Source organism: Babylonia areolata, chromosome 34, assembly GCF_041734735.1.
Source record: "Babylonia areolata isolate BAREFJ2019XMU chromosome 34, ASM4173473v1, whole genome shotgun sequence".
Taxonomy (NCBI): Eukaryota; Metazoa; Mollusca; class Gastropoda; order Neogastropoda; family Buccinidae; genus Babylonia; species Babylonia areolata.
This window is the reverse complement of record NC_134909.1, coordinates 7,163,191-7,189,690: the sequence shown is the minus strand read 5'-3', so window position 1 is coordinate 7,189,690 and position 26,500 is coordinate 7,163,191. Positions and strand designations below refer to the sequence as shown.

The 26,500-nt window shown below is 42.6% G+C and overlaps 2 protein-coding genes across 3 annotated transcripts in view; both read right to left on the bottom strand.

The window, feature by feature from the left end:
• Positions 1-26,500, bottom strand: part of LOC143277658 (uncharacterized) — a 615,105-nt gene that overhangs the window by 448,682 nt on the left and 139,923 nt on the right. The gene's annotated exons all lie outside the window — the stretch shown is intronic.
• LOC143277343 (uncharacterized) overlaps positions 1-26,500 on the bottom strand; it is a 53,521-nt gene that overhangs the window by 5,405 nt on the left and 21,616 nt on the right. Inside the window, exons 11-22 of the mRNA XM_076582129.1 lie at positions 26,096-26,287; positions 20,966-21,150; positions 19,645-19,780; positions 15,023-15,207; positions 13,964-14,060; positions 11,006-11,214; positions 10,265-10,340; positions 8,540-8,748; positions 6,460-6,873; positions 5,290-5,424; positions 2,493-2,694; positions 717-800 (exon numbers count right to left, since the gene is read on the bottom strand). Of these exons, the coding sequence (XP_076438244.1) occupies positions 717-800; positions 2,493-2,694; positions 5,290-5,424; positions 6,460-6,873; positions 8,540-8,748; positions 10,265-10,340; positions 11,006-11,214; positions 13,964-14,060; positions 15,023-15,207; positions 19,645-19,780; positions 20,966-21,150; positions 26,096-26,287 (2,124 nt within the window). The remainder of the gene's footprint in view (positions 1-716; positions 801-2,492; positions 2,695-5,289; positions 5,425-6,459; positions 6,874-8,539; positions 8,749-10,264; positions 10,341-11,005; positions 11,215-13,963; positions 14,061-15,022; positions 15,208-19,644; positions 19,781-20,965; positions 21,151-26,095; positions 26,288-26,500) is intronic.

Sequence of the window (26,500 nt, the reverse complement as noted above, 5' to 3'; positions counted from 1 at the left end):
GGTGTCCTAAGTACGTTAAATCAGAACAGGCACTACGAAACACCACCGAAGTGACTCAGCAGCAGTGCAGGCTCTCCTCTGCTTGTGTGGCTTCCTGGCGACCTAACATCGATGGTTCCCTGTGGATGCCGGCACTGGGACTGCGACAGACGAAGCTGGGTGTGGCTGCGTATGGGGAATTCAGAATGAGCGGCGTGGGGGTAATGCCACTGAAACGGTGCAGATAGTGGAGTGCTGGCCTACTGGTAACATGTCCGCCTAGGAAGCGAGAGAATCTGAGTGCACTGGTTCGAATCCCGGCAGAGTCGCCAGTAATTTCTCCCCATCCACTAGACCTTGAGTGGTGGTCTGGACGCTAGTAATTCGGATGAGATGATAAACTGAGGTCCCGTATGTAGCATGCACGTAGCACACATAAAAGAACCCACGGCAACAAAAGGGTTGTCCCTGGCAAAATTCTGTAGAAAAATCCACACTTCGATAGGAAAAACAAATAAAGCTGCAGGAAAAAAATACAAAGAAAATGGTGGGCACTCCCAGTGTGGCGACGCACTGTCCCTGGGGAGAGCTGCCTAAATTTCACACAGAGAAATCTGTCACGAAAAAAAAAAAAAGAGTAATACGCTACACTACACTACACTACACTACAACACAATACAATGATGGGACAGCAAAAAAAAAAAAAAAAAAAAAAAAGGAGAAGGAGTGAAACTCACCTGTGTGGATGCGGCGGTGGTAGTTCAGCTTCCCTGCCTGATTGAAGCTGGCACCGCAGAAGTCGCACAGGTAAGGTCGCTCACCTGTTGGGAGGTGAAGAGTTCACTCCAGTTCAGTTACTCAGGGAAGCTTTGTCAACACACATCTTACAGACTGACAAGGTCTGTCAACACACATCTTACAGGCTGACAAGGCCTGTCAACACACATCTTACATTGTTGACAAGGTCTGTCAACACACATCTTACATTGTTGACAAGGTCTGTCAACACACATCTTACAGGCTGACAAGGTCTGTCAACACACATCTTACATTGTTGACAAGGTCTGTCAACACACATCTTACAGGCTGACAAGGTCTGTCAACACACATCTTACATTGTTGACAAGGTCTGTCAACACACATCTTACATTGTTGACAAGGTCTGTCAACACACATCTTACAGGCTGACAAGGTCTGTCAACACACATCTTACAGGCTGACAAGGTCTGTCAACACACATCTTACATTGTTGACAAGGTCTGTCAACACACATCTTACAGGCTGACAAGGTCTGTCAACACACATCTTACAGGCTGACAAGGTCTGTCAACACACATCTTACATTGTTGACAAGGTCTGTCAACACACATCTTACAGGCTGACAAGGTCTGTCAACACACATCTTACAGGCTGACAAGGTCTGTCAACACACATCTTACAGGCTGACAAGGTCTGTCAACACACATCTTACATTGTTGACAAGGTCTGTCAACACACATCTTACATTGTTGACAAGGTCTGTCAACACACATCTTACACTGTTGACAAGGTCTGTCAACACACATCTTACATTGTTGACAAGCTCTGTCAACACACATCTTACAGGCTGACAAGCTCTGTCAACACACATCTTACAGGCTGCCAAGGCCTGTCAACACACATCTTACAGGCTGACAAGGTCTGTCAACACACATCTTACAGGCTGACAGTTTCAGTTTCTCAAGGAGGCATCACTGCATTTGGACAAATCCATATACTCTACACCACATCAGCTAGGCAGAGTCTTGACCAGCAGCATAATCCAACTTGCTTAGTCAGGCCTTGAGTGAAAGCATATTATTATTCATCTGTGTACAAATCAGAGTGGATTTCTTTTGCCAGAAGACTAGATTCTTGCTGCCACGGGTTCTTTTTCAGTGCGCCAAGTGCGTGCTGCACACGGGGCCTCGGTTTATCGTCTCATCCAAATGACTACACGCTCAGTTCGAGTCCAACTTGGGAGAAAGGGCAAGAGCGTGATTCGAACCAAGACTCTCACGGACTCGTGGTGGAGAAGCATCTTAACCATTCTGCCACCTTCTATCCACAAGGAAGGCAGACAAGCTCTGTCAACACACACCTTGCAGGCTGACTTCTTCTGCGTTTACTCGTATGCACACGAGTGGGCTTTTACGTGTATGACCGTTTTTACCCCGCCATGTAGGCAGCCATACTCCGTTTTCAGGGGTGTGCATGCTGGGTATGTTCTTGTTTCTTTGTTAACCCACCGAACGCTGACATGGATTACAGGATCTTTAACGTGCGTATTTGATCTTCTGCTTGCATATACACACGAAGGGGGTTCAGGCACTAGCAGGTCTGCACATGTTGACCTGGGAGATCGTAAAAATCTCCACCCTTTACCCACCAGGCGCCGTCACCGTGATTCGAACCCGGGACCCTCAGATCGACAGTCCAACGCTTTAACCACTCGGCTATTGCGCCCATCAGCAGGCTGACAAGCGCCCCCATACCTGTGTGGCTCCGGCGATGGACGTTCAGGTGTGTCTGATTGCCGAAGTTCTGGCCGCAGTGCTCGCAGCGGTAGGGCTTTTCCCCTGTGTGGCTGCGCATGTGCATCTTGAGGTTCCACTTCTCCTTGAACTTGGCCCCGCACACCTCGCACTGGTACTCTACGGTGGACTGGTGCCGCTTGACGTGGATCTTCAGGTACGCCTTCAAGACACACACACCTGACTTTATTGACACACCTTTGTAACACACACCTGACTTGACATGCCTTCATACACACCTCACTTATTGACACACCTTTATACATACATCTGACTTGTTGACACATCTTCATATACACACCTGACTTGACACACTTTCATAACAGACACCCGACTTATTGACACACCTTCATACACATGCCTGACTTGTTGACACACCTTTATAACACACCAGACTTATTGACACACCTTATACACACACCTGACTTGACACACCTTCATACACAAACCTGACTTATTGACACACCTTATACACATGACTTATTGACACACCTTCATACACACCTGACTTATTGACACACCTTCATACACACCTCATTTATTGACACACCTTCATAACACACACCAGACTTATTGACACACATTCATACACATCTCACTTATTGACACACCTTCATAACACACACTGGACTTATTGACACACCTTCATACACACCTGACTTGACACACCTTTATACACACTTGACACACCTTCATACACACACTTGACTTGTTGCCACACCTTCATACACACACTTGATACACCTTCATAACACATACCTGACTTGACACACCTTCATACAATGATCCAAACACTAGACACACCTTCATACAATGATACAAACACTTGACACACCTTCATACACACCTGACTTATTGACACACCTTATACACACACCTGACTTGACACACCTTCATATACACACTTGACACACCTTCATAACACACACCTGACTTGACAAACTTTCATACACACACTTGACACACCTTTATAACACACACCTGACACACTTTCATACACACACCTGACTTGACACACCATATACACAACTGACCTATTAACATACCTCCATACACACACTTGACTCAACACACCAAATACACAGTTGACCTGACAAGCCTTCATAACACATACCTGACCTAACACACCTGACATGACACACCGTCATAATACATCTGACTTGACACACCATACACACTTGACTTGACACACCATATACACACATGACACACCATACACACACTTGACAAACCTTCATACATACGCTTGACAAACCGTCATACACACACTTGATGTCACACACAGATCTAATTTCACTAACATTTAACTCTTTCAGTTTCACTGCCAAGTTTCTGTGTGAAAAACACTCCACAGCGCCAAATACTTTTGATACAATGCTCTCGGTCATAGGCTTCGCTTAATGTCGAAACAGCACAATGGACTCTCTGACTTCAAACCGGGTCAGGGAGCAAAAGTTATTCATTGTTCTATTTGTGGTTAACTGGCTGCAGCTGTCAAGTTTTTTTACAGTGTGAAAAACAGTCCTTCTAACATGACCCTTAGATGTCGACTTAAATCGCCTATGGCAGTGCAATGTCTAGTCAACTTAGGTCACCTACAGCAGTGAAAGAGTTAAAAGATGTCTAATCAAAGAATGAAAATACGGTGACTTGACCTACAAACATCCAATTTCACTAATTTTACATATACAGCAATAACGAATTAAAAGTGATGATACGGATACTTATACAGCGCCTGCCCTCGGTTGGAGACCAAGCTCTAAGCACTTTACAAACACCAGAGTCATTTGCGTAACAGGCTGCCTAGCTGGGTAGAGCCAACTGGGAGCCAAAACGAAATAAGTAATCTTTAAAAAGTTTTGGGGGGACTCTCCTGTGTGTGTGTGTGTGTGTGTGTGTGTGTGTGATTGTGGGTGTGTGTGTGTGTGTTATTTTCAAGGAAAATATACTAAGTACACAAGTTTGCACTGTACCAATATAACTGACCATCTAGTCTCTACAGCTGTAGTTTCTGTTCCACTGACAGGCATGTGCATTGGTTGAGAAAAGAAATGGGGAAGGGAGATGACTGGAGGGAGGTAGAGGTGGGTGTGTGACTGGTTAAATCACTTTCGGCATTTAGCGATCCTCAGCTAGAGCTAGTGGTCAGTGTCTCGGCTCAAATACCAACGCCAAAGTTGCCACAATCATTGACTGTGGTTTTATCCCCCTCCCCTCTCTCACCATTGGTGGGATAGAGAGAGAGTGGAGGGGAATGACCATCCAGTAAATTATGAAAGTGAAGTCTGCAGGAGGGGACTGGTAGGGGAAGAGGGGGTAGGGGAGGGAAGGATTTTTTACCCTCTGAAAAATTTTTTCCCCCTCTGAAATCAACTGCTCTTCTGCTGAAGATAGCGCTGAAAACAGCGGATCCGCTGAGAGTTCCCCAGCCTGTAATACAGACATGTATCAACAATGGTTTCTCTATTGGAATGGGAAATCATTTACAGCTTAGTCTTTTGTGAAGGTCTATGACTCTCGAACTAGGAGGCAAAATTTCTCTGCCTCTTAGTGCTGCAGCCTTGGGGAGTAGTTGGCCTTTGGGAACCATCCCAACGCTGACCGACTGTCCTAAAACCCTCTTGGCCGAGAGAGTGGGGATGTAACTTGAGCAAGACACTCTCCATTATGATCAAATTCTAGTCCAGACAGTCGGAACAGCAGTTTCCTCCTCTGCTGCTCTGATGGTCATACTACTCACAGACATCCAGAATCACACCTTCTTCAGGAAGCGCTTCCCGCAGATAATGCAGTCCAGTGCACTCCGGCCAACATGCGCCACCTGGTGTCTCTCCAGGCTGGCTTGGTCAGGGTGGACCATTCCGCAGTCCTGGCATTCGTATGGGTTCCTCTTCTGGGGAAGGACACACCTCAATTCAGTTCACTTCAGTGATGGGCGCAACAGCCGACTGGCTATGGCGTTGGACTTTCAATCTGAGGGTCCTGGGCTCAAATCTTGGTAATGGCGCCTGGTGGGCAAAGGGTGGAGATTTTTCTGATCTCCCAGGTCAACATATTTGCAGACCTGCTTGCGCCTGAACCCCTTTGTGTGTATACGCAAGCAGAAGATCAAATACGCACGTCAAAGAGCCTGTAATCCATGTCAGCGTTCAGTGAGTTATGGAAACAAGAGCATACCCAGCATGCACACCCTCAAAAACAGAGTATGGCTGCCTTCATGGCGGGGTAAAAACGGTCATACATGTAAAAGCCCACTCATGTACATATGAGTGAATGTGGGAGTTGCAGCCCATGAATGAAGAAGAAGGAGGAATCATCACAGCGTTCGGACAAATCCATATATATATATATATATATATATATATATATATATATATATATATATATATATACGCTGCACCACATCTGCTAAGCAGATGCCTGAACAGCAGTGTAACCCCAACACACTTAGTCAGGTCTTGAGAAAAGAAAGAAAGAAAGAAAAAAGAAAAAAAAGTATACATAAATAAATGGATAAGTCAACAAATTGATGAATAGATAGATAAAACAGATAAATAAGTCAATCTAAAAATGAAATAAAAAACAAAATAAAAACGCACCTACAGAATCCTACATAAACACACACACACACATGTGCGTGTGTGTGTGTGCGTGTGCGTGTGCATGTGTGTGCATGTGTATATGTGTGTTTGTAGGACTTTGTGGGTGGGTGTCTGTTTGTGTGTGCATATGCATGTGTGTGAGTGTGAGACTGTGTGTGACTGTGTGTGTGTGTGTGTGTGTGTGATAGAGAATCTGTTTATATGTGTGTGAAGCTCTGCTCGTGTGACAGAGAGAGAGAGAGAGAGAGAGAGAGAGAGAGAGAGAGTGTGTGTGTGTGTGTGTGTATGAGTGTGATTACGTCTGTGTCTATACAAGCAGACAACACCTTAAGTCTCCATACAGGCAGCAGTGGTCCCATGTTCAAGCCGGCACTTGTAGACAATACCAGACCGTTCATTTCTCCACCAACAACAGACGTCTCCGCCTTTATTGGAGAGTCTGTATCGCTACTGCTCATCTCTCCACCAACAGCAGACGTCTCCGTCTTTATCGGAGAGCCTGTATTGCAACTTTTCATCTCTCCACCAGCAGATGTCGTCGTCGTTACCAGAGAGTCTGTGTTGCCGAGGTTCATTTCTCCACCGTTAACAGCAGACATCTCCGTCGTTGCTGGACTGTCCGTGTTGCCAGTGGTGGTTTCTCCGCTGTCGACACAGGTCTCTGTCTTCACCACCACACTGTGTGTGTCGCTACTGTCGATTTCTCCTCCAGTAACAGCTGACGTGTCTGCCGTCCTCTCCTGCAGGGATATAACATGTGGTATGTGTATATGCTATTTCTCACCAGCAATACAGAAAAAAAGAAATACCATGCCGTACTTTGGTGGTATGAGAAATGATGAGGCCAGGAGATGAAATGATTAACAAATAGTAAAGAGTGGTAACTCTCTCCATTCATTAGGAACAAACCCAGACACTTCTTCGAAAAAAAGAATGTTCCAATGTACCTTTTATTTACCTGTGTGCTAGCTGAATTGGTAGTGCAAGCAGCCCTGACTTGAAGTTGTGTACCTTGTGAATGGAGAGAGTTACCACTCTTTACTATTTGTTAATCATTTCATCTCCTGGCCTCATGTTTGTTAATTTCCAGTTGAAAAACCACTGAGGCAACCATGTATTTGTTCTGTATTGTCCATGTGTTGTGTGTGGCTGATTCAGGATTAAAGAGGCTATGCCAGTCTTGAATAAAAACTAATTTGTGTTTGCACATTTCTTCTGTCTTTGCTGCTGTGTGCACATGTCAAATGATCGGTATAAGGACAGGCCCAGCGCTTTTTTTTTTTTTTTTGAGGAAGTGTCGGGGTTTGTTCCTATGTACCCTTTATTTACCTGTGCGCTAGCTGAATCGGTAGCGTAAGCAGCCCTGACTTGAAGTTGTGTACCTTGTGAATGGAGAGAGTTACCACTCTTTACTATTCGGTATGAGAAATGGCCAGAAGTGGGCTGTTGTTGAGGAAGGGGGTGGCAGAATGGTTAAGACGCTCAGCCGCCAATACAGAGAGTTTGTGAGGGTCTGGGTTTTTACCCAGCTCTCGCCCTTTCTCCCAAGTTTGACTGGAAAATCAGACTGAGTGTCTGGTCATTCAGATGAGACAGTAAACCAAGTCCTGTGTGCCGCACGCACTTAGCGCACTGAAAAAGAACCCATGGCGAAGAGAGTGTAGCCCTCTTTCAAAATTCAGTAGAAGAAATCCACTCTGATAGGTACACAAATTAATATATCTGCATGCACTCAAGGCCTGACTAATTGCATTGCCACTTGTCAGTTTTCTGCCCAGCAGATGTGGTGTAGCATATACAGATTCGTCCAAACACAAAGACGCTTCCTAGAGGAACTGAATTTGTTGTCCATTAACTCTATATATATGTTGTTATTAACTCTTTGACCACCAAGTTTCTGTGTAAGAAACACTCCCAAACGGGAATCCATTCCTGTCAAAACAACACAACTGACTTGTTCACAGATATTACATCACAGACTGCAGAAAAGAGAAAAAAAATGTCAAGGCTCGCTTGAAAAAAGAAAGGGGAATGGATTGGGAAGGCCGGAAAAGGAGACAACAGCGAAGAAAGAAAAAAGGCAGAAACAAAGAGAGTGACAGAAAAGAGAAAATCTCTAGCACGTAATTTCCAGAAGGCGGGGGGTGCTATTTATACTGAAAGACCCCCGGCATCCCCATGGGGGAATTACACCAAATATCCCCCCCCCCACCCCTCCCTACCCCCGCCCCACCCCAACAAAATAAACCAAAACAACGACAACAAACAATTACACCAAACACCTCCCCAAAAACAATCAAACATCACCACCCCCCCAAAAAAAACCGAGCAGCCACCTCCCCCTCCCCCCCAACCCCTCCTCCCTCCCCCCCCCCCTCCCGAAAACAAAAAACAACAACAACTTACAACAGGTTCCGATGCTGCGGTCTTCTCAACCTTCCGTCTGTGAACCTTCTTCACGTGCACGTTCAGATCACTGGTGCAGATGAAGCGGCGGCCGCAGACATGGCAGGGCAAGAAAGGCTCCCCATGCCGACGTTTGTGCTGCTTCAGAAGCCGCTTGCTTGTGAAGGCCTTTGGACACTGGTCGCACTTGAAAGGTCTTCCCCCTGCTGCTGAAAATCATGCCGGCAAAATGGTTTCATATACAGGTTTTCAAGTTTGAAACTCCACAAATTTTCCAAAACTTTTACATGTCCGGCATGGAGGTTTTCGACTTTGAAACTCCATGACTTCCAAAACTTTTACATGTCCGGCATGATTCCGTAGAGGTTTTTGACTTTGAAACTCTGTGACTTTTCCAAAGCTTTTACATGTTCGGCATGATTCCGTAGAGGTTTTTGACTTTGAAACTCCGTGACTTCCAAAACTTTTACATGTCCGGCATGATTCCGTAGAGGTTTTCGACTTTGAAACTCCGTGACTTTTCCAAAGCTTTTCCATGTCCGGGAAAGGTTCCACAGGGGTTTTCTAGTTCGAAACTACACGACTTTTCCAAAACTTTTCCATGTTGGCAGGGTTTCATACAGGTTTTAAATATAATTTATAATTTTAAATATAATTTTCCATGATTGGAAAGTCATGGAATTTTTAATTTTTAACTGGTGGTGGTCCAAATTATTCTTAAAAAATTCAAATATTTTCCTTCATTCTTCAGTCATTCTAATTATTTGTGTTCTCTGAAGGCTTTCATGATTGTTTTTTTTTGTTTTTATTTTTAATTCTGTGACTTTTCCATGCCCTTGACCATAATTCCATGACTTTCCAGTCCTGGAAAATTATATTTTCAAATCCATGACTTTCCAGTCCTGGAAAATTATATTTTCAAATCCACAACTTTCCAGTGCTGGAAAATTGTTTTCAAATCCATGACTTTCCGGTCCTGGAAAATTATGTTTTCAAATTCCATGACTTTCCAATCATGGAAAATTATATTTTCAAATTCCATGCCTTGCAGTCCTGGAAAATTGTTTTCAAGTTCCATGACTTTCCACTCATGGAAAATTATATTTTCAAATTCTATTACTTCCCAGTCCTGGAGAATTGTGTTTTCAAATTCCGTTTACTTTGTAGTCCTGGAAAACTATGTTCTCAAATTCCATGACTTTCCAGTCCTGGAAAACTATGTTCTCAAATTCCATGACTTTCCAGTCCTGGAAAACTGAGTTCTCAAATTCCATGACTTTCCAGTCCTGGAAAGCTATGTTCTCAAATTCCATGACTTTCCAGGATTTACATGCCCTTTCTGGACCCTGCATGCAGGAAGATGTGGAAGACAAATGATGGTGTTGATGACCTTTTTTTTTTAATCATTATTTTTTTAGCCATCCAATCACACATGAAGGGGGGGTTCAGGCACAAGCAGGTCTGCACATATGTTGACCTGGGAGATCAGAAAAATCTCCACCCTTCACCCACCAGGCACCATTACAACCTGGGACCTTCAGATCGAAAGTGTAACGCTTTAACCACTCGGCTTTTGCGCCCATCAAACAAGGTCAATATGAATGTGTTGTCACGGCCAGAAAACTGACCACAAATTGAACCAAACTTGAACAAAATAAACAATTCAGTCAGCAATCTTCACTGATGATTATTTCATTGTTAACAACATCATCTTTACACACACACCTGTCGTCGTTACCGCACTGTCTGTGTCGCCACTGTTGCTTTCTCCACCACCACCAGGTGGCTCTGCCGTCCACTCCTGCACAGACCCCATTCAGTGTGTATGTATCATCACCAGCAGACAGCAACCAGAAAAACAAAAAACAAAAAAAACCCCAACAGATCCACACACACTCTCACACACACAAATATGCATAGATTGGTGAAATTAAAATGGCAGTGGTGGGTGTTGTTGTTTTGGATGTTGCTGTTTGTTGTTGCTCGTTTATAACTGCTGTTATTTTGTTGTTGATGATGTTTGTCATAGTTTATCAACTCTTAGCTATTAGGCGAGTTTGAGTGTGCATGGATCCACACACACTCACACACACACACACACCTACACACACGCACACACACACTCACACATGCACCCACCTACACACACATACATACACACACAGTGACACACACACGCAACCACACCCAAACACACCATGCACACACACAATCACACCAAACATCTCCCCAAACCAACAAGCGATGACCCCCCCCCCCCCATTCCCCCCCCGACCCCCCCCTTCCTCCCTAGGAACAAAGCCGCCTCAAAATCAAAACCCTTACAAATATGTCTTCTACAGTGATAGGTATGAACTGTGCAAAATTCTGGAAAAGATGATGACAATGACGTTTCGATATGAGAAATCTAATCTTCAATGCATGGGATAAAAAAAAAAAAAAAAAAAAAATTAATAAAAGCCTTACAAACAGTTCTTTGAACACCTTGTCCACCTTGTCCACTGTCGGTTCGTGCCGCCTTTTTCTGTGCGCCTGCATGTCCCCGGCAAAGGTGAAGCGACGACCACAGACATCGCAAGGCACGGTGCGCTCCCCATGCCGCTTTTTGTGGATCATCAAAATCCGCTTGCGGGCAAAGGCCATCGGACACTGGTCACAGCGGTAAGGTCTCTCCCCTGCCACAGTTTCAGTGTCAGTGTCAGTATCAGAGCATGCAGACGAACCCGTATACGCTACACCAAATCCAAACAAAAAAATCCCCAAAAAATCCCCTTTGTGGGGAGTGATCGCCTAGAGGTAACGCGTCCGCCTAGGAAGCGAGAGAATCTGAGTGCACTGGTTCGAATCACAGCACAGTCACCAGTATTTTCTCCCCCTCCACTAGACCTTGTGTGGTGGTCTGGATGCCAGTCATTTGGATGAGACGATAAACCAAGGTCCTGTGTACATCATGCATTCAGTGCATGTAAAAGAACCCATGGTAACAAAAGGGTTGTCCATGGCAAAATTCTGTAGAAAAATCCACTTTGATAGGAAAACAAAAAATCTGCATGCAGGAATTTTTTTTTTTAATGGGTGGCTCTCTCAGTGTAGTGACACACTCTCCCTGGGGAAAGCAGCCCGAATTTCACACAGAGAAATCTGTTGTGACAAAAAAAACCCACTAAACAAATAATTTTTTTTTTTTAAATCAGCAGATGCCTGACTGTTGATGAAGCCAACATGCTGGTCAGGCGTTGAGAGCCCATCCTAGGTTTGCGAGAGCCTATCCTAGCTCTATTAAAGCCTTCCCTAGGTTTGCAAGATCCTATCCTAGGTTTGTGGAAGCCTACCCTAGGTTGGGGAGATCCTATCCTAGGTCTATGAAAGCTTTCCCTAGGTTTGCAAGATCCTATCCTTGGTTTGCGAGAGCCTATCCTAGGTCTATGAGGGCCTATCCTAGGTTTGCAAGAGTCTATCCTAGGTCTATGAGAGCCTATCCTAGGTTTGCAAGAGTCTATCCAAGGTTTTCAGGAGCCTACCCTAGGTTTGTGAGAGCCTATCCTAGGTCTGTGAGAGCCTATCCTAGGTCTGTGAGAGCCTATCCTAGGTTTATCAGAGCCTATCCTAGGTCTGTGAGAACCTAACCTAGGTTTGTCAGAACCTATCCTTGGTTTGCAAGAGCCTATCCTCGGTTAATCAGAGACTATCCTAGGTCTGTGAGAGCCTATCCTAGGTTTGCAAGAGCCTATCCTCGGTTAATCAGAGACTATCCTAGGTCTGTGAGAGCCTATCCTAGGTTTGTCAGCACCTATCCTCGTTTGTGTAAGCCTATCCTTGGTTTTTCAAGAGCCTATCAGTTTGTCAGAGCCTATCCTATCCTAACCCACAACAACAAAAAACAATAACATAACAATCGAGTAACACATTTCACAAGTTTCATTACACTGAGGTACACTTTGTTTAAAGTAAAAATAACAGAAAGAAAATTATATAATCCTGTGTACTGATGCTCAAAGAAACAAACGAACAAAACAAAAACCCACAAAAAAACAAAAACAAAAAAACACACACATAAATGAAACTTTTCAATCCATTCCATTCTTTAGATCAAATTGTAAGACCAATCAAAATCTGGTACCTCTGTCTAATCAGAAGCAAACCAGCAAAAACTAACACAATATTACCACTACTAACGATATTAATACCAATAGTAGCAAAATCAGTACTGGTAATAGTAAATGCAGGTAACAGCATTGGATAAATAACATTTCATTACATCACTGTGAATAGAAAAGACAGATAAATTGCCTGGCATTTTTCACTTTTGTTGTACAGCAACTGGCTGGGCATAGTGTGAATGTAGGCTTGAACAAGATATGCACTAGCTGAGTGGTTAAAGTGCTGGACTTCAAATCTGAGGGATCTGGGATCGAATCTCAGTAATGGCACCTGGTGGGTAAAGGGTGGAGATTTTTCCGATCCCCCAGGTCAACGTATGTGCAGACCTGCTAGTGCCTGAACCCCCTTCATATATATATACGCACACAGAAGATCAAATACCCATGTTAAAGATCGTGTAATCCATGTCAACATTCCGTGGGTTATGGAAAAAACATATCAAGCATACACACCTCACAAAAACAGAGTATGGCTGCCTACATGGTGGGGTAAATAAACAAAATGGTCATGCATGTAAAATGTTATAGGTCTGTCTGAGTGCATACGTGTGTATGCCTGAAATCTGACTGTATGACATGGGAAACAAATGATGAGCGCCCTGCAATGGCAGCCGTCAGTCAGCTCTACCCAGGTAGGCAGCCTGTTGTGCAAATGACCCTGTGTTTGTAAAGCGCTTAGATTTTTTTTTTTTTTTTTTTTTTTTTTTTTTTTGTTGCCGCCCCATCATCTGCGTTACTCCCATGCTCATTCCGAGTTCCCCATACACAGCCACACCCGGGTTCGTCTCTGACAGTCCCAGTTCTGGCAGTCCACAGGGAACCATCGATGTCAGGTCGCCAGGAGGCCACACACCAGAGGAGACCCTGCACTGCTGCTGAGTCACTTCTAAAGCTTTGGTTTTGACCGAGTATAAGCGCTATGTATATATAAATATAGCATGTACACCCCGTAAAACAGCGTATAGCTGCCCATATAGCGAGGTAAAAACGGTCATACACATAAAAGCCCACTCGTGTACATAAAATGAATGTGGGAGTTGTAACAGCCTGCGAACGAAGAAGAAGAAAAAGATATACGAATCAATCTCATCATCGTCATCATCATGCCCTACCTGAAATGAAATGAAATTAAGGTGCTTAGAGCCTCGCCGACCACTAAGGCCATCTCAAGGCTATTGCCACGTTAATAACTACTACAAGGGTAAAAAACAAACAATTAAAACGAATCACCGCTTCAAACTTTCCACTCAAAGTTTAAACCTACCTGTGTGACAGCGGGTGTGCTCTCGGCACAGGAAGGGTGTCGGGTACCTTCGTCCACAAAACTGACAGACATGGGGGTCGGGTCCGGTGTCCATGCCCTGTGAACGTTCAACACACACCTGACGTGACTCAGCACACCTCCAGGGCTCTGATTAGTTTCTTCTTCTTGTTACTGTAACTCTGTGTGTGTGTGTGTGTGTGTGTGTGTGTGTGTGTGTGTGTGTGTGTGTTCTGTGTGTGTTGTGTGTGTTCTGTGTGTGTGTGTGTGTGTGAGTGTGTGTGTGTGTGTGTGCATGTGTGTGTGTGTGTGTGTGTGTGTGTGCATGTTGTCTGTGTTGTGTGTGTGTGTTGTGTGTGTGTTGTGTGTGTGTGTGTTGTGTGTGTATGTGTGTGTGTGTTGTGTATGTGTGTTGTGTGTGTGCGTTTTTTGTGTGTATGTGTGTGTGTGTGTGTGTGTGTGTGTGTGTTTGGTGTGTGTGTGTGTGTGTTTGGTGTGTGTGTGTGTTGTGTGTGTGTATGTTGCGAGTGTGTTGTGTGTGTGTGTGTTGTGGGTGTGTGTGTTGTGAGTGTGTTGTGTGTGTGTGTGTGTGTGTGTGTGTGTTGTATGTGTGTGTGTCTGTGTGTGTGTTGTGTGTGTGTGTGTGTGTGTGTGTGTGTGTGTGTGTGTGTGTGTGTGTGTGTGTGTGTGTGTGTGTGAGTGCTGAGTGTGTTTGAGCATGTGTGTACACATGTGTGTGTGTGAGTGTGTGAAAGCTTTCATGTCATCTTGTATGAAAAATAAAACATGGCAGATTTGAAAAATATGACGCACAAACACGAACCAAAGGAGCACAAAGTGTGTGGACACATACAGACATACAAAAACATAACACAAACATACAACACCAACAACAACAACAAAAACAACAAAAAAAGAACAACCAAACAAAAAGACCCAACAAGAACCCCCCTACCCTCCACAACCCCACACCCCCCCACCCCCCAAAAAAAAACAAACAGAAGCAGCAAAACTGCCTCAAAATCAAAAAGCCACACAATAACAAAAACCGGTCATCTTCACCTCTCTCGCCTTCTGCAGAAGACACTTCCGCTTGTGTGCGACAGTTTCAAAGCGGGTGAAGTACCGACGGCCGCAGATGTCGCAGGCGTGGGCGCGCTCGCCGTGTCGCAGCTTGTGTTTCTGCAGCGTCCCCTTGTCGTTGTAGGCCTTGGGGCACTGGTCACAGCGGTACAGCCTTGCCCCTGCTACACACAGCAAGTCATGCACGGAGACGTGGACCACAGTTTTCAGTCTGTGAGTCTCAAGGAGGCGTCTGAGCGTCTAGTCATTTTGGATGAGATGATAAACCGAGGTCCTGAGTGCAGCACGCACTTGGCACACTGAAAAAGAACCCATGGCAACAAGGGTGTTGTCCACTGTTGAAGGAATCCACTTTGATAGGTACACAAATACTTTTTTTTTCCAGCCTGGAGGCAGAAGTACCTTAGTCTTTATTCTTCTTGCCTTATAGCCCAGCCGACCGCCACAGGGCCATAGCTATCAGAACTGTCTCATCAAACCATACAAAATGCTCAACCGCGTCAACACAAAACTATCACATCAGTCTACAAAAAAAGACAAACCCACAAACACAGTTCATGACACAGTATCCCAACCATTTAGCTCCTTAGGGCAAAGAAGACTAGGCCATTCTGCCCCGACGGCCACAGTTGGACACGACTGACCACCATATATATAATCGCCATAGCAAAACAGCACAAATAGTACATTGCAGACTGCGCGGGAAATGGAAAAGAGAAAAAAAAAGTGTCAAGGCTTGCTTGAAAAACAAAAAGAAAGGGGAATGGAATGAAAAGGCAGAAAAAGGAGACAACAGTGAGGAAAGAAAAAAAAGGCAGAAACAAAGTGATAGAAAAGAGGAAATTTCTTGCACAGATTTCCCAGACAGACAGACAGAGAGGGAAAGAGAAAGAGGGAGGGAGAGAGAGAGAGAGAGAGAGACAGACAGACAGACAGACAGAGAGTTTCAGTTTCAGTTTCAGTAGCTCAAGGAGGCGTCACTGCGTTCGGACAAATACTTATGCATGCACTCAAGGCCTGACTAAGCGCACTGGGTTATGTTGCTGGTCAGACATCTGCCTGGCAGATAAGGTGTAGCATATATGGAGCTGTCCAAACGCAGTGACGCCTCCTTGAGAAACTGAAACTGAAACTGAAACTTCACGGTTCTGAAACTGTCAAACGGATGATGCTCAGCTGAGCGGCTCCAGTCTTTCCATCTGAGCTCACAGCACACTCTTCTTCTTCTTCTTCGTTCGTGGGCTGCAACTCCCACGTTCACTCGTATGTACACAAGTAGGCTTTTATGTGTTGGACCATTTTTACACTGCCATGTTTTCAGAGGTAAACACACCATGCACTCAACTGTGGGTAGGAGCCAGGAAAAATCCCACCTCTGCTGGGATTCAAACCCGCCCTCTCCCAGTCATCAAGGTGTGACACTAACCAGTTCATCACAGTGGCTAGTGCTGCTACTGCTGATGCCAATGACGATGATAATTTCATTACAATGATGATGACAATGACGATGATAATATTTATCACAATGATGATGATGATGACGTGATAATATGATTTTATGACAATGATGCCAATGACGATGATAATTTTATAACAATGATGATGACAATGACGATGATAATAGGATTTTATTACAATGATGATGCCAACGACGATGATAATATTATAACAATGATGATGAAAATAACTATGATAATACGATTTCATTACAATGACGACGGGCGCAATAGCCGAGTGGTTAAAGTGTTGGACTGTCAATCTGAGGGTCCCGGGTTCGAATCACGGTGACGGCGCCTGGTGGGTAAAGGGTGGAGATTTTTACGATCTCCCAGGTCAACATATGTGCAGACCTGCTAGTGCCTGAACCCCCTTCGTGTGCATATGCAAGCAGAAGATCAAATACACACGTTAAAGATCCTGTAATCCATGTCAGCGATCGGTGGGTTATGGAAACAAGAACATACCCAGCATGCACACCCCCGAAAACGGAGTATGGCTGCCTACATGGCGGGGTAAAAACGGTCATACACGTAAAAGCCCACTCGTGTGCATACGAGTCAACGCAGAAGAAGAAGAAGAATTACAATGATGGTGGCAATAATGATGATAATATGATTTTATCACAATGATGATGCCAAAGACGATGATAATTTTATTACAATGATGATGAAAATGTCTATGATAATATGATTTCATTACAATGATGGTGGCAATAATGATGATAATGTGATTTTATTACAATGATGATGACAATGATGATGATAATAGGATTTTATTACAATGATGATGACAATGATTATGACAATAGGATTTCATACAATGATTATGACAAAGGATTTCATTACAATGATGATGACAATGATTATGAGATTAGGATTTCATTACAATGATTATGACAATAGGATTTCATTACAATGATGATGACAATGACCATGATAATACGATTTCATTACAATGGTGATGACAATGACAATGACAATAAAATTTCATTACAATGGTGATGACAATGACAATGACAATAGAATTTCATTACAATGGCGATGACAATAGGATTTCATAACAATGATGATGACAATGACTAATAGGATTTCATTACAACGGTGATGACAATGAAATGACTATGACTAGAGGATTTCATTACAATGGTGATGACAATGACAATGATAATAGACTTTCATTACAATGATGTTGACAACAATAGGATTTCATTACAATGGTGATAACGATGATGATGTTAATAGGATTTCATTACAATGGTGATGACAATGCAATGACTATGATGACAGGATTTCATTACAATGGTAATGACAATGACAATGATAATAGAATTTCATTACAATGGTGATGACAATGACAATGATAATAGAATTTCATTATAATGATGTTGACAACAACAACAGAATTTCATTACAATGGTGATGACAATGACGATGATAACTGAAATTCATGATAATGACAATGACAATAGAATTTCATTACAATGGTGATGACAATGACAATAACAACAGGATTTCATTACAATGGTGATGACAATGATGATAACAATAGGATTTCATTGCAATGGTGATGACAATGACGATAACTTAAGTTCATGACAGTGACAATGACAATAGGATTTCATTACAATGGTGATGACAATAATGATAGCAATAGGATTTCATTACAATGGTGATGACAATGACGATCATAATAGGATTTCATTACAATGGTGATGACAATGATGATAACAATAGGATTTCATTACAATGGTGATGACAATGATGATAACAATAGGATTTCATTACAATGGTGATGACAATGACGATAACAATAGGAATTTCATTACAATGGTGATGGCAACCTTGGAGTGCTGACCTAGTGGCAATGTGTCCTAGGAAGCGAGAGAATCTGAACACACTGTATCCAATCCCACACTCACTGATATTTTCTCACACTCCGCAAGACCTTGAGTGGTGGTCTGGACACTAGTCATTCGGATGGGACATAAAATGAGGTCCCGTGTGCAGCATGCACTTAGAGCATGGCATAAAAAAAGGTTGTCCCTGGCAGAATTCTGTAGAAAAATCCACTTTAATAGGAAACAAATACACTCACAGGCTGAGAAAAAAAAGAAAAAAAAAAGGTGGCGCAGTACTAAGGCGACGCATTCTCTCTGGGGAGAGCATCCTAAATTTCACACAGAAGAATCTGCTGTGAGGAGAGTAATACAATATGATACAGTGTAATGACGATGCCAAAGATGATGAATCAGACGCCTATGAAGACAAAGTTTCAGTATCAGTAGCTCAAGGAGGCGTCACTGCGTTCGGACAAATCCATATACGCTACACCACATCTGCCAAGCAGATGCCTGACCAGCAGCATAACACAACGCGCTTAGTCAGGCCTTGAGAAAAAAAAAGAAAAGAAATAAAATAAGATAAAATAATAATAATAATAGATAAATGCATAAAAAAGAACTACTACTACTAATAATAATATGTATAAGGCGCAAAAACTTGATGAAGTCAACTATAGGCGTACAAAAAAATAATAAAAATAAATAAATAATAATAAAAAGATAAATAAATAAAATAAATAAAATAAATAAATAAATAAATAAAAAGAGAAGGAAATCATAATCGAAAAACGAATGAGGAGGAAAGTTCGGGTGCTGTCCATCATGTTTCATATGAAGACAAAATAAAACAAAACAACTGGTAATAGTGATGATGACAATGACACTAAATATGATGATGATCATAATGAAGAAGGTAATGCCAATGATGATGAATCAGACGCCAATGAAGACAAAACAACTGGTAATAATGACGATGACGATGACGCTAAATATGATGATGATCATGCTGAAGAAGGTAATGCCAATGATGATGAATCAGACGCCTATGAAGACAAAACAACTGGTAATAATGACGATGACGATGACGCTAAAGACTGTAACTGAGGTGATGATGGTGATGAAACCACTGATGATGAATAACTCAGACGATGATGCTGTCACATGACAACAATGTCGTGGAAGTAAGGAAGAAGAAAAAGATGATGATGACATTGATGATTGGAGAAACTCCTGTCACTGGCCAGGTGAGTTGATGACGTACCTTCCTGGCTGGCGTCCTGTCTCCCTGGCTGTTGTGATTCGGCATTCACATCCTCACCTGTCCTTGTTACCGCATCGTCTGTGCCGCCACTGTTGCTGTGCCCACCACCACCACCAGGTGTCTCTGCCGTCCTCTCCTGCACAGATGCCATTCAGAGTATACATGACACCAAAAAAAAAAAAAAAACAAGAGAAGCAAGGCCTTCAAGACTCACTTGTGATACACTTTAAAAAAAATCCGAGCTTTTTATGTATTGAGTTTAATTTCAAAATGTAATGTTTAAGATGAGAAAGATCAGTTTAAAGCGAATTAACTCCCCTAGCATTAATTACAGAGTAATTTCCCTTCTTTACTATCTGCACCAAAACATTTGCAAAATAAATAAAACTTCCATGCTCAGCAAACTGTTTGAACAAAAAATGATAATAATGACTGCTCTTGTTGTTGTGTCAGAATATCAGATCAAAGTGCCAAGTTTAGAGAATACAAAAAATATAAATATAACAGTAAATGCAGTTTGCAGATAATTAGGCTTCATTTTTTATTTTTTTGTGCCCATCCCAGAGGTGCAATATTGTTTTAAACAAGATGACTGGAAAGAACTGAATTTTTCCTATTTTTATGCCTAATTTGGTGTCAACTGACAAAGTATTTGCAGAGAAAATGTCAATGTTAAAGATTACCACGGACACACAGACACACACACACACACACAGACAACCGAACACTGGGTTAAAACATAGACTCACTTTGTTCACACAAGTGAGTCAAAAAAGCGATGATGATGATGGTACGAGAAATGACAGTGGTGGGTTGTTGTTGTAGCTGATGTTGCTTGTTGTTGTTGTTGTTGTTCCTGAACTGCTGTTTTGGTGGTGGTGGTGGTTGTTGTTGTTTCCGTTGATGAGGCTTGTCGCTATCAATGTTGTTGTGCTGACTGCTGTTGTTGATCAATGTCTGTTGTCATCAGTATTTCTCTTTTGTTGTGTTTCATTAACCGTTGCCATTTGGTGAGATAGAGAAAGCGAGCAAGCGAGAGAGAGAGAGAGAGAGTGTGTGTGTGTGTGTGCGTGTGTGTGTTTTGTGTGTGTGTATGTGTGCATGTGCATGTGCACTTGTGTGTGGACACACACACACACACATGCACACACACACACACACACACACACACACACACACAGAATAAGTACCTACAATTACACACAAACATCTCCCCCCCAAAAAAAAAACCAACAACAACAACAAAAACCCAACAAAACAAGCAAACCCTCAACACAAAAAAAAGCCTCAAAATCAAAGCCTTACAAACGGTTTCCGCTACCTTCTTCTTGGGCTTCCATCCGTGACGTCTCTTTTTGTGCAAGTGCATGTCTTTGATAAAGGCGTACAGGCGGCCGCAGACATCGCAGGCAATGGTGCGTTCGCCGTGCCGTGCTTTGTGATTCTTCAGTAAGTGTTTGCTTGCGAAGGCCTTCGGGCACTGGTCGCAGCGGAATGGTTTCCCACCTGTTACAGCAAATAACATGTATTGTATTATATTGTGTTGCACTATATTGTGTTGTGTTGTGTTGTATTGTATTGCATTGCATTGTGCTGCATTGTTTTATATTGTATTGTATTGCATTGTGTTGTGTTGCGATGTGTTGTGTTGCGTTGTATTGTATTGGACTGCATTGTGTTGTATTGTATTGCATTGCATTGTGTTGCATTGTTTCATATTATATTGTGTTGTGTTGTATTGTACTGAGTATTATTGCATTGTGTTGTACTGAGTTGTATTGTATTGCATTGTATTGTATTGTATTGCATTGTATTGTGTTGTATTTTATTGTATTGTACTGCATTGCGTTGCGCTGTGTTGCATTGTACTGAGTATTGTTGTGTTGTGTTGTACTGAGTTGTATTGTATTGCATTGTATTTGTTATATTTTATTGTATTGTACTGTATTGCATTGCACTGCATTGCATTGTGTTGCATTGTATTGTACTGTACTGTATTGTATTGTGTTGTGTTGCATTGCATTGAAATGTATTGTATTGCATTGTGTTGTTTTGTATTGCATTGCACTACATCGCATTGCTTTGCGTTGTATTGTGTTCTATTGTGTTCTTTTGTATTGTATTGTTTTGTTTTTTCCCACTGTATTGCACTGTACTGCATTGTGCTGTATTGTATTGTACTGCATTGCATTGGATTCTATTGTTTTGTATTACTCTTTTGTCACAACAAATTTCTCTGTGTGAAATCCAAGCTGCTCTCCCAAGGGAGAGTGCGTTCCTGGACTGAGAGGTCCATCCATTTTTTGGTTGTTTTTTTCTGCCTGTGCTATGTGGTGTGTGCTGCACACAAGACCTCGGTTTATCATCTCACTCGAATGACTAGCATCCAGACCATCACTCAAGGTCCAGTGGAGGGGAAGAAAATACTGGCGACTGTAGGATTTGAACCAGTGAGCTCAGATTTTCTTGTTTCCTAGGTGGACGGTTTACCACTTGGCCAACACTCCACTCACATGTGTGAAGATGACGATGATGATATGGATACTTATATGGCATTGATCCTCAGTCAGAGACCCAGCTCTTGGCACTCAGCAAACACACAGTCATTTGCACAACAGGCTGCCTACCTGGGTAGAGCCAACTGACAGCTGCCACTGGGCGCTCATCAGTCGTTTCCTGTGTCATTCAATCAGGTTTCAGTCACGCACTCATACACACTCAGGCAGACATGTAACATTTTACCTGTATGACCATTTTGTTTATTTACCCAGAAATGTAGGCAGCTTTGCTCTGTTTTCAGGAGTGTGCATGCTGGGTATACTCTTGTTTCCACAAATCACCACACTGACATGGATTGCAGGATCTTCAACGTGCGTATTTGATCTTCTGCATGAGTATACACACGAAGGGGGATTCAGGCACTAACAGGTCTAGACATCTGTTGACCTGGGAGAACAGAAAAATCTCCAACCTTTACCCACCAGTCGCCGTTATTGAGATTCAAACCCAGGACCCTCAGACTGAAAGTCCAACGCTTTCACCACTCAGCTATTATGCCTGTCAAAACATGCTATATTATGTAGACTGAAAGTCCAACGCTTTCACCACTCAGCTATTATGCCTGTCAAAACATGCTATATTATGTAGACTGAAAGTCCAACGCTTTCACCACTCAGCTATTATGCCTGTCAAAACATGCTACATTATATTACATGCTATATTCTAAATATATTTCTGTTTAATAATTACGATGTAATAATTAATTGCAATGTTTTTAAAAGCGAATATGTGAAATGCTTTTATTTGAGAACATATGTTTATTACTCTTGTTTGATCAAGTTATCTGCGTGTGTGGGGTGGGGTGGGGGGGGTGCGGTGCGGGGGGGTGCTGATTATCTGGTTGTGGTTTTCCGCAATTCATCTTTATTCTTATCTTATCTGTCTATTATAATCAATGTGCAGTATAGTAGGCTATGTTTATAATTATATTCAAATAATGTTTCTTAATTCTTTCTGTTTTTACATTAAGAATACTAGTTATTACCTGCAGTATGTGGATGTATGTATGAAACGATGTATGTGATATTTTTTACATTTGTATCTTCGTAATATTTGTTGGGGCTGTTGTTGGCTTTTACAGTTATGGTCCCCATGTTGTTTACTTGTCTATGTTGTGATAATGCACCTGACCAAATTTCTCCAGGTGGAGATAATAAAGTTATTCTTATCTTATCTTGTCTTCTTATCTTATGTTGACTGAAAGTCCAACACTTTCACCACTCAGCTATTATGCCTGTCAAAACATGCTATATTATGTAGACTGAAAGTCCAACGCTTTCACCACTCAGCTATTATGCCTGTCAAAACATGCTACATTATGTAGACTGAAAGTCCAACGCTTTCACCACTCAGCTATTATGCCTGTCAAAACATGCTACATTATGTAGACTGAAAGTCCAACGCTTTCACCACTCAGCTATTATGCCTGTCAAAACATGCTACATTATGTAGACTGAAAGTCCAACGCTTTCACCACTCAGCTATTATGCCTGTCAAAACATGCTACATTATGTAGACTGAAAGTCCAACGCTTTCACCACTCAGCTATTATGCCTGTCAAAACATGCTACATTATGTAGACTGAAAGTCCAACGCTTTCACCACTCTGCTATTATGCCTGTCAAAACATGCCACATTATGTAGACTGAAAGTCCAACACTTTCACCACTCAGCTATTATGCCTGTCAAAACATGCTATATTATGTAGACTGAAAGTCCAACGCTTTCACCACTCAGCTATTATGCCTGTCAAAACATGCTACATTATGCAGACTGAAAGTCCAACGCTTTTCACCACTCAGCTATTATGCCTGTCAAAACATGCTACATTATGTAGACTGAAAGTCCAACGCTTTTCACCACTCAGCTATTATGCCTGTCAAAACATGCTACATTATGTAGACTGAAAGTCCAACGCTTTCACCACTCAGCTATTATGCCTGTCAAAACATGCTACATTATGTAGACTGAAAGTCCAACGCTTTTCACCACTCAGCTATTATGCCTGTCAAAACATGCTATATTATGTAGACTGAAAGTCCAACGCTTTTCACCACTCAGCTATTATGCCTGTCAAAACATGCTACATTATGCAGACTGAAAGTCCAACGCTTTTCACCACTCAGCTATTATGCCTGTCAAAACATGCTACATTATGTAGACTGAAAGTCCAACGCTTTTCACCACTCAGCTATTATGCCTGTCAAAACATGCTACATTATGTAGACTGAAAGTCCAACGCTTTCACCACTCAGCTATTATGCCTGTCAAAACATGCTACATTATGTAGACTGAAAGTCCAACGCTTTTCACCACTCAGCTATTATGCCTGTCAAAACATGCTATATTATGTAGACTGAAAGTCCAACGCTTTTCACCACTCAGCTATTATGCCTGTCAAAACATGCTACATTATGTAGGTGGTATGAGAAATGGCAGTGGCCCATTAATATCAGTTTTTTTTTTTTGTTGTAGTTTGACTGTTACTTGCTGTTGCTGATGTCTGATGTGGTTCAGGTTTCTGTTCACTGTAGTTCATTAACTCTTTCACCACAAATTCAGTCAACCAGACATCAGGGGGTCATGTTAAAGGGACAGTTTTTCACACTGTAACAAAGCTTGACAGCTGCAGCCAGTTTCCAGTGCAACAGAACAATGACTAACCTTCACCATTAACCCCGTTTGAAGTGAACACATCTAGTGTGTTGTTCTGACACAAACCTAATAATAATAATAATGGATACTTATATAGCACACTATCCAGAAATCTGCTCTAGGTGCTTTACAAAAACACATTCGTTAACATAAAACATTATATCTATGTTACATGCACACACCAAATGTGACTACACACACACACACACACACACACACACACGCGCACGCGCACACACTGCATACATACATTTTAACATACATGTGTATCTAACAGCTACCCAAACACATACGCACACATAGGCAGGCACAAACTTATATTAACACACACACACACAATACACATTCATATACATGCATGTAGTTATGTACACATACATATGTATACACACATAGTCAAGCACAGCTAATGAAAAGGAAGTGGACCTGCCACAACTGAACTTATTGCTGAGGGAAAAGGTGAGTTTTGAGACCAGATTTAAAAGATGCGAGGGAATCAGAATGACGGAGGTTATCAGGGAGCTTGTTCCACATCTTTGGCGACTGAGAGCGCCGATTTAAAACTACTTGGTGCTGGGGAGTGCTTTCCACACAGAAACTTGGTGGTGAAGAGTTACCTGTTGCTATTGGGTGAGGGTCTGACAGGCCCAACAGCAGAGTGGTTAAAGCGTTGGACTTTCAATCTGAGGATCCCAGGTTCGAATCTTGGTAATGGCACCTGGTGGGAAAAGGGTGGAGATTTTTCTGATCTCCCACGTCAACATATGTGCAGACCTGCTTGTGCCTGAACCCCATTCGTGTGTATACGCATGCAGAAGATCAAATATGCACGTTAAAGATCCTGTAATCCATGTCAGCGTTCGGTGGGTTATGGAAACAAGAACACTCCCAGCATGCACATCCCCGAAAACGGATTATTGCTACCTACACGGGGGGGTAAAAATGGTCATACATGTAAAAGCCCAATCGTGCATATACAAGTGAACGTGGGAGTTGCAGTCAATGAACTAAGAAGAAGGTGTGTGTGTAAAAAGAGCATGAATGTGTGTGTGGATACATACGTGCACACACAGAACATGAACACACAATTACACAAAACATCAACCAAAGCAAAACTCACAGCGCTAAAACAAAACCGCTTCAAAATCAAAGCCATGCACACAGAGACCACAAACACACAATTACACAGAACATCCATCCCCTCAAGCAAACTCGCAGCGCCAAATCAAAGCCTTACAAACAGGTCTGTCGTCAGGCTTCGGTCCATGAACTCTCTTTAGATGAGAGCGCCTGTCATCCGCAGTGGTGAACCGACGGCCGCAGAAATCGCAGGCCAAGGTAGGCTCCCCGTGCCGCATCTTGTGGATCGTCAGAACCCGCTTACGTTTGAAGGCCATCGGGCACTGGTTACACGTGTAAGGTCTTTCCCCTGCCACACAGCGAATCATCAGAGAGATCCTGATCTCATTTACCCTGCCACACAGCAAATCATCAGGGAGATGCTGATCTCATTTACCCTGCCACACAGCGAATCATCAGGGAGATGCTGATCTCATTTACCCTGCCACACAGCAAATCATCAGGGAGATGCTGATCTCATTTAACTCATTCTGCCCCACAACTACGCACCTGCTACAACTCC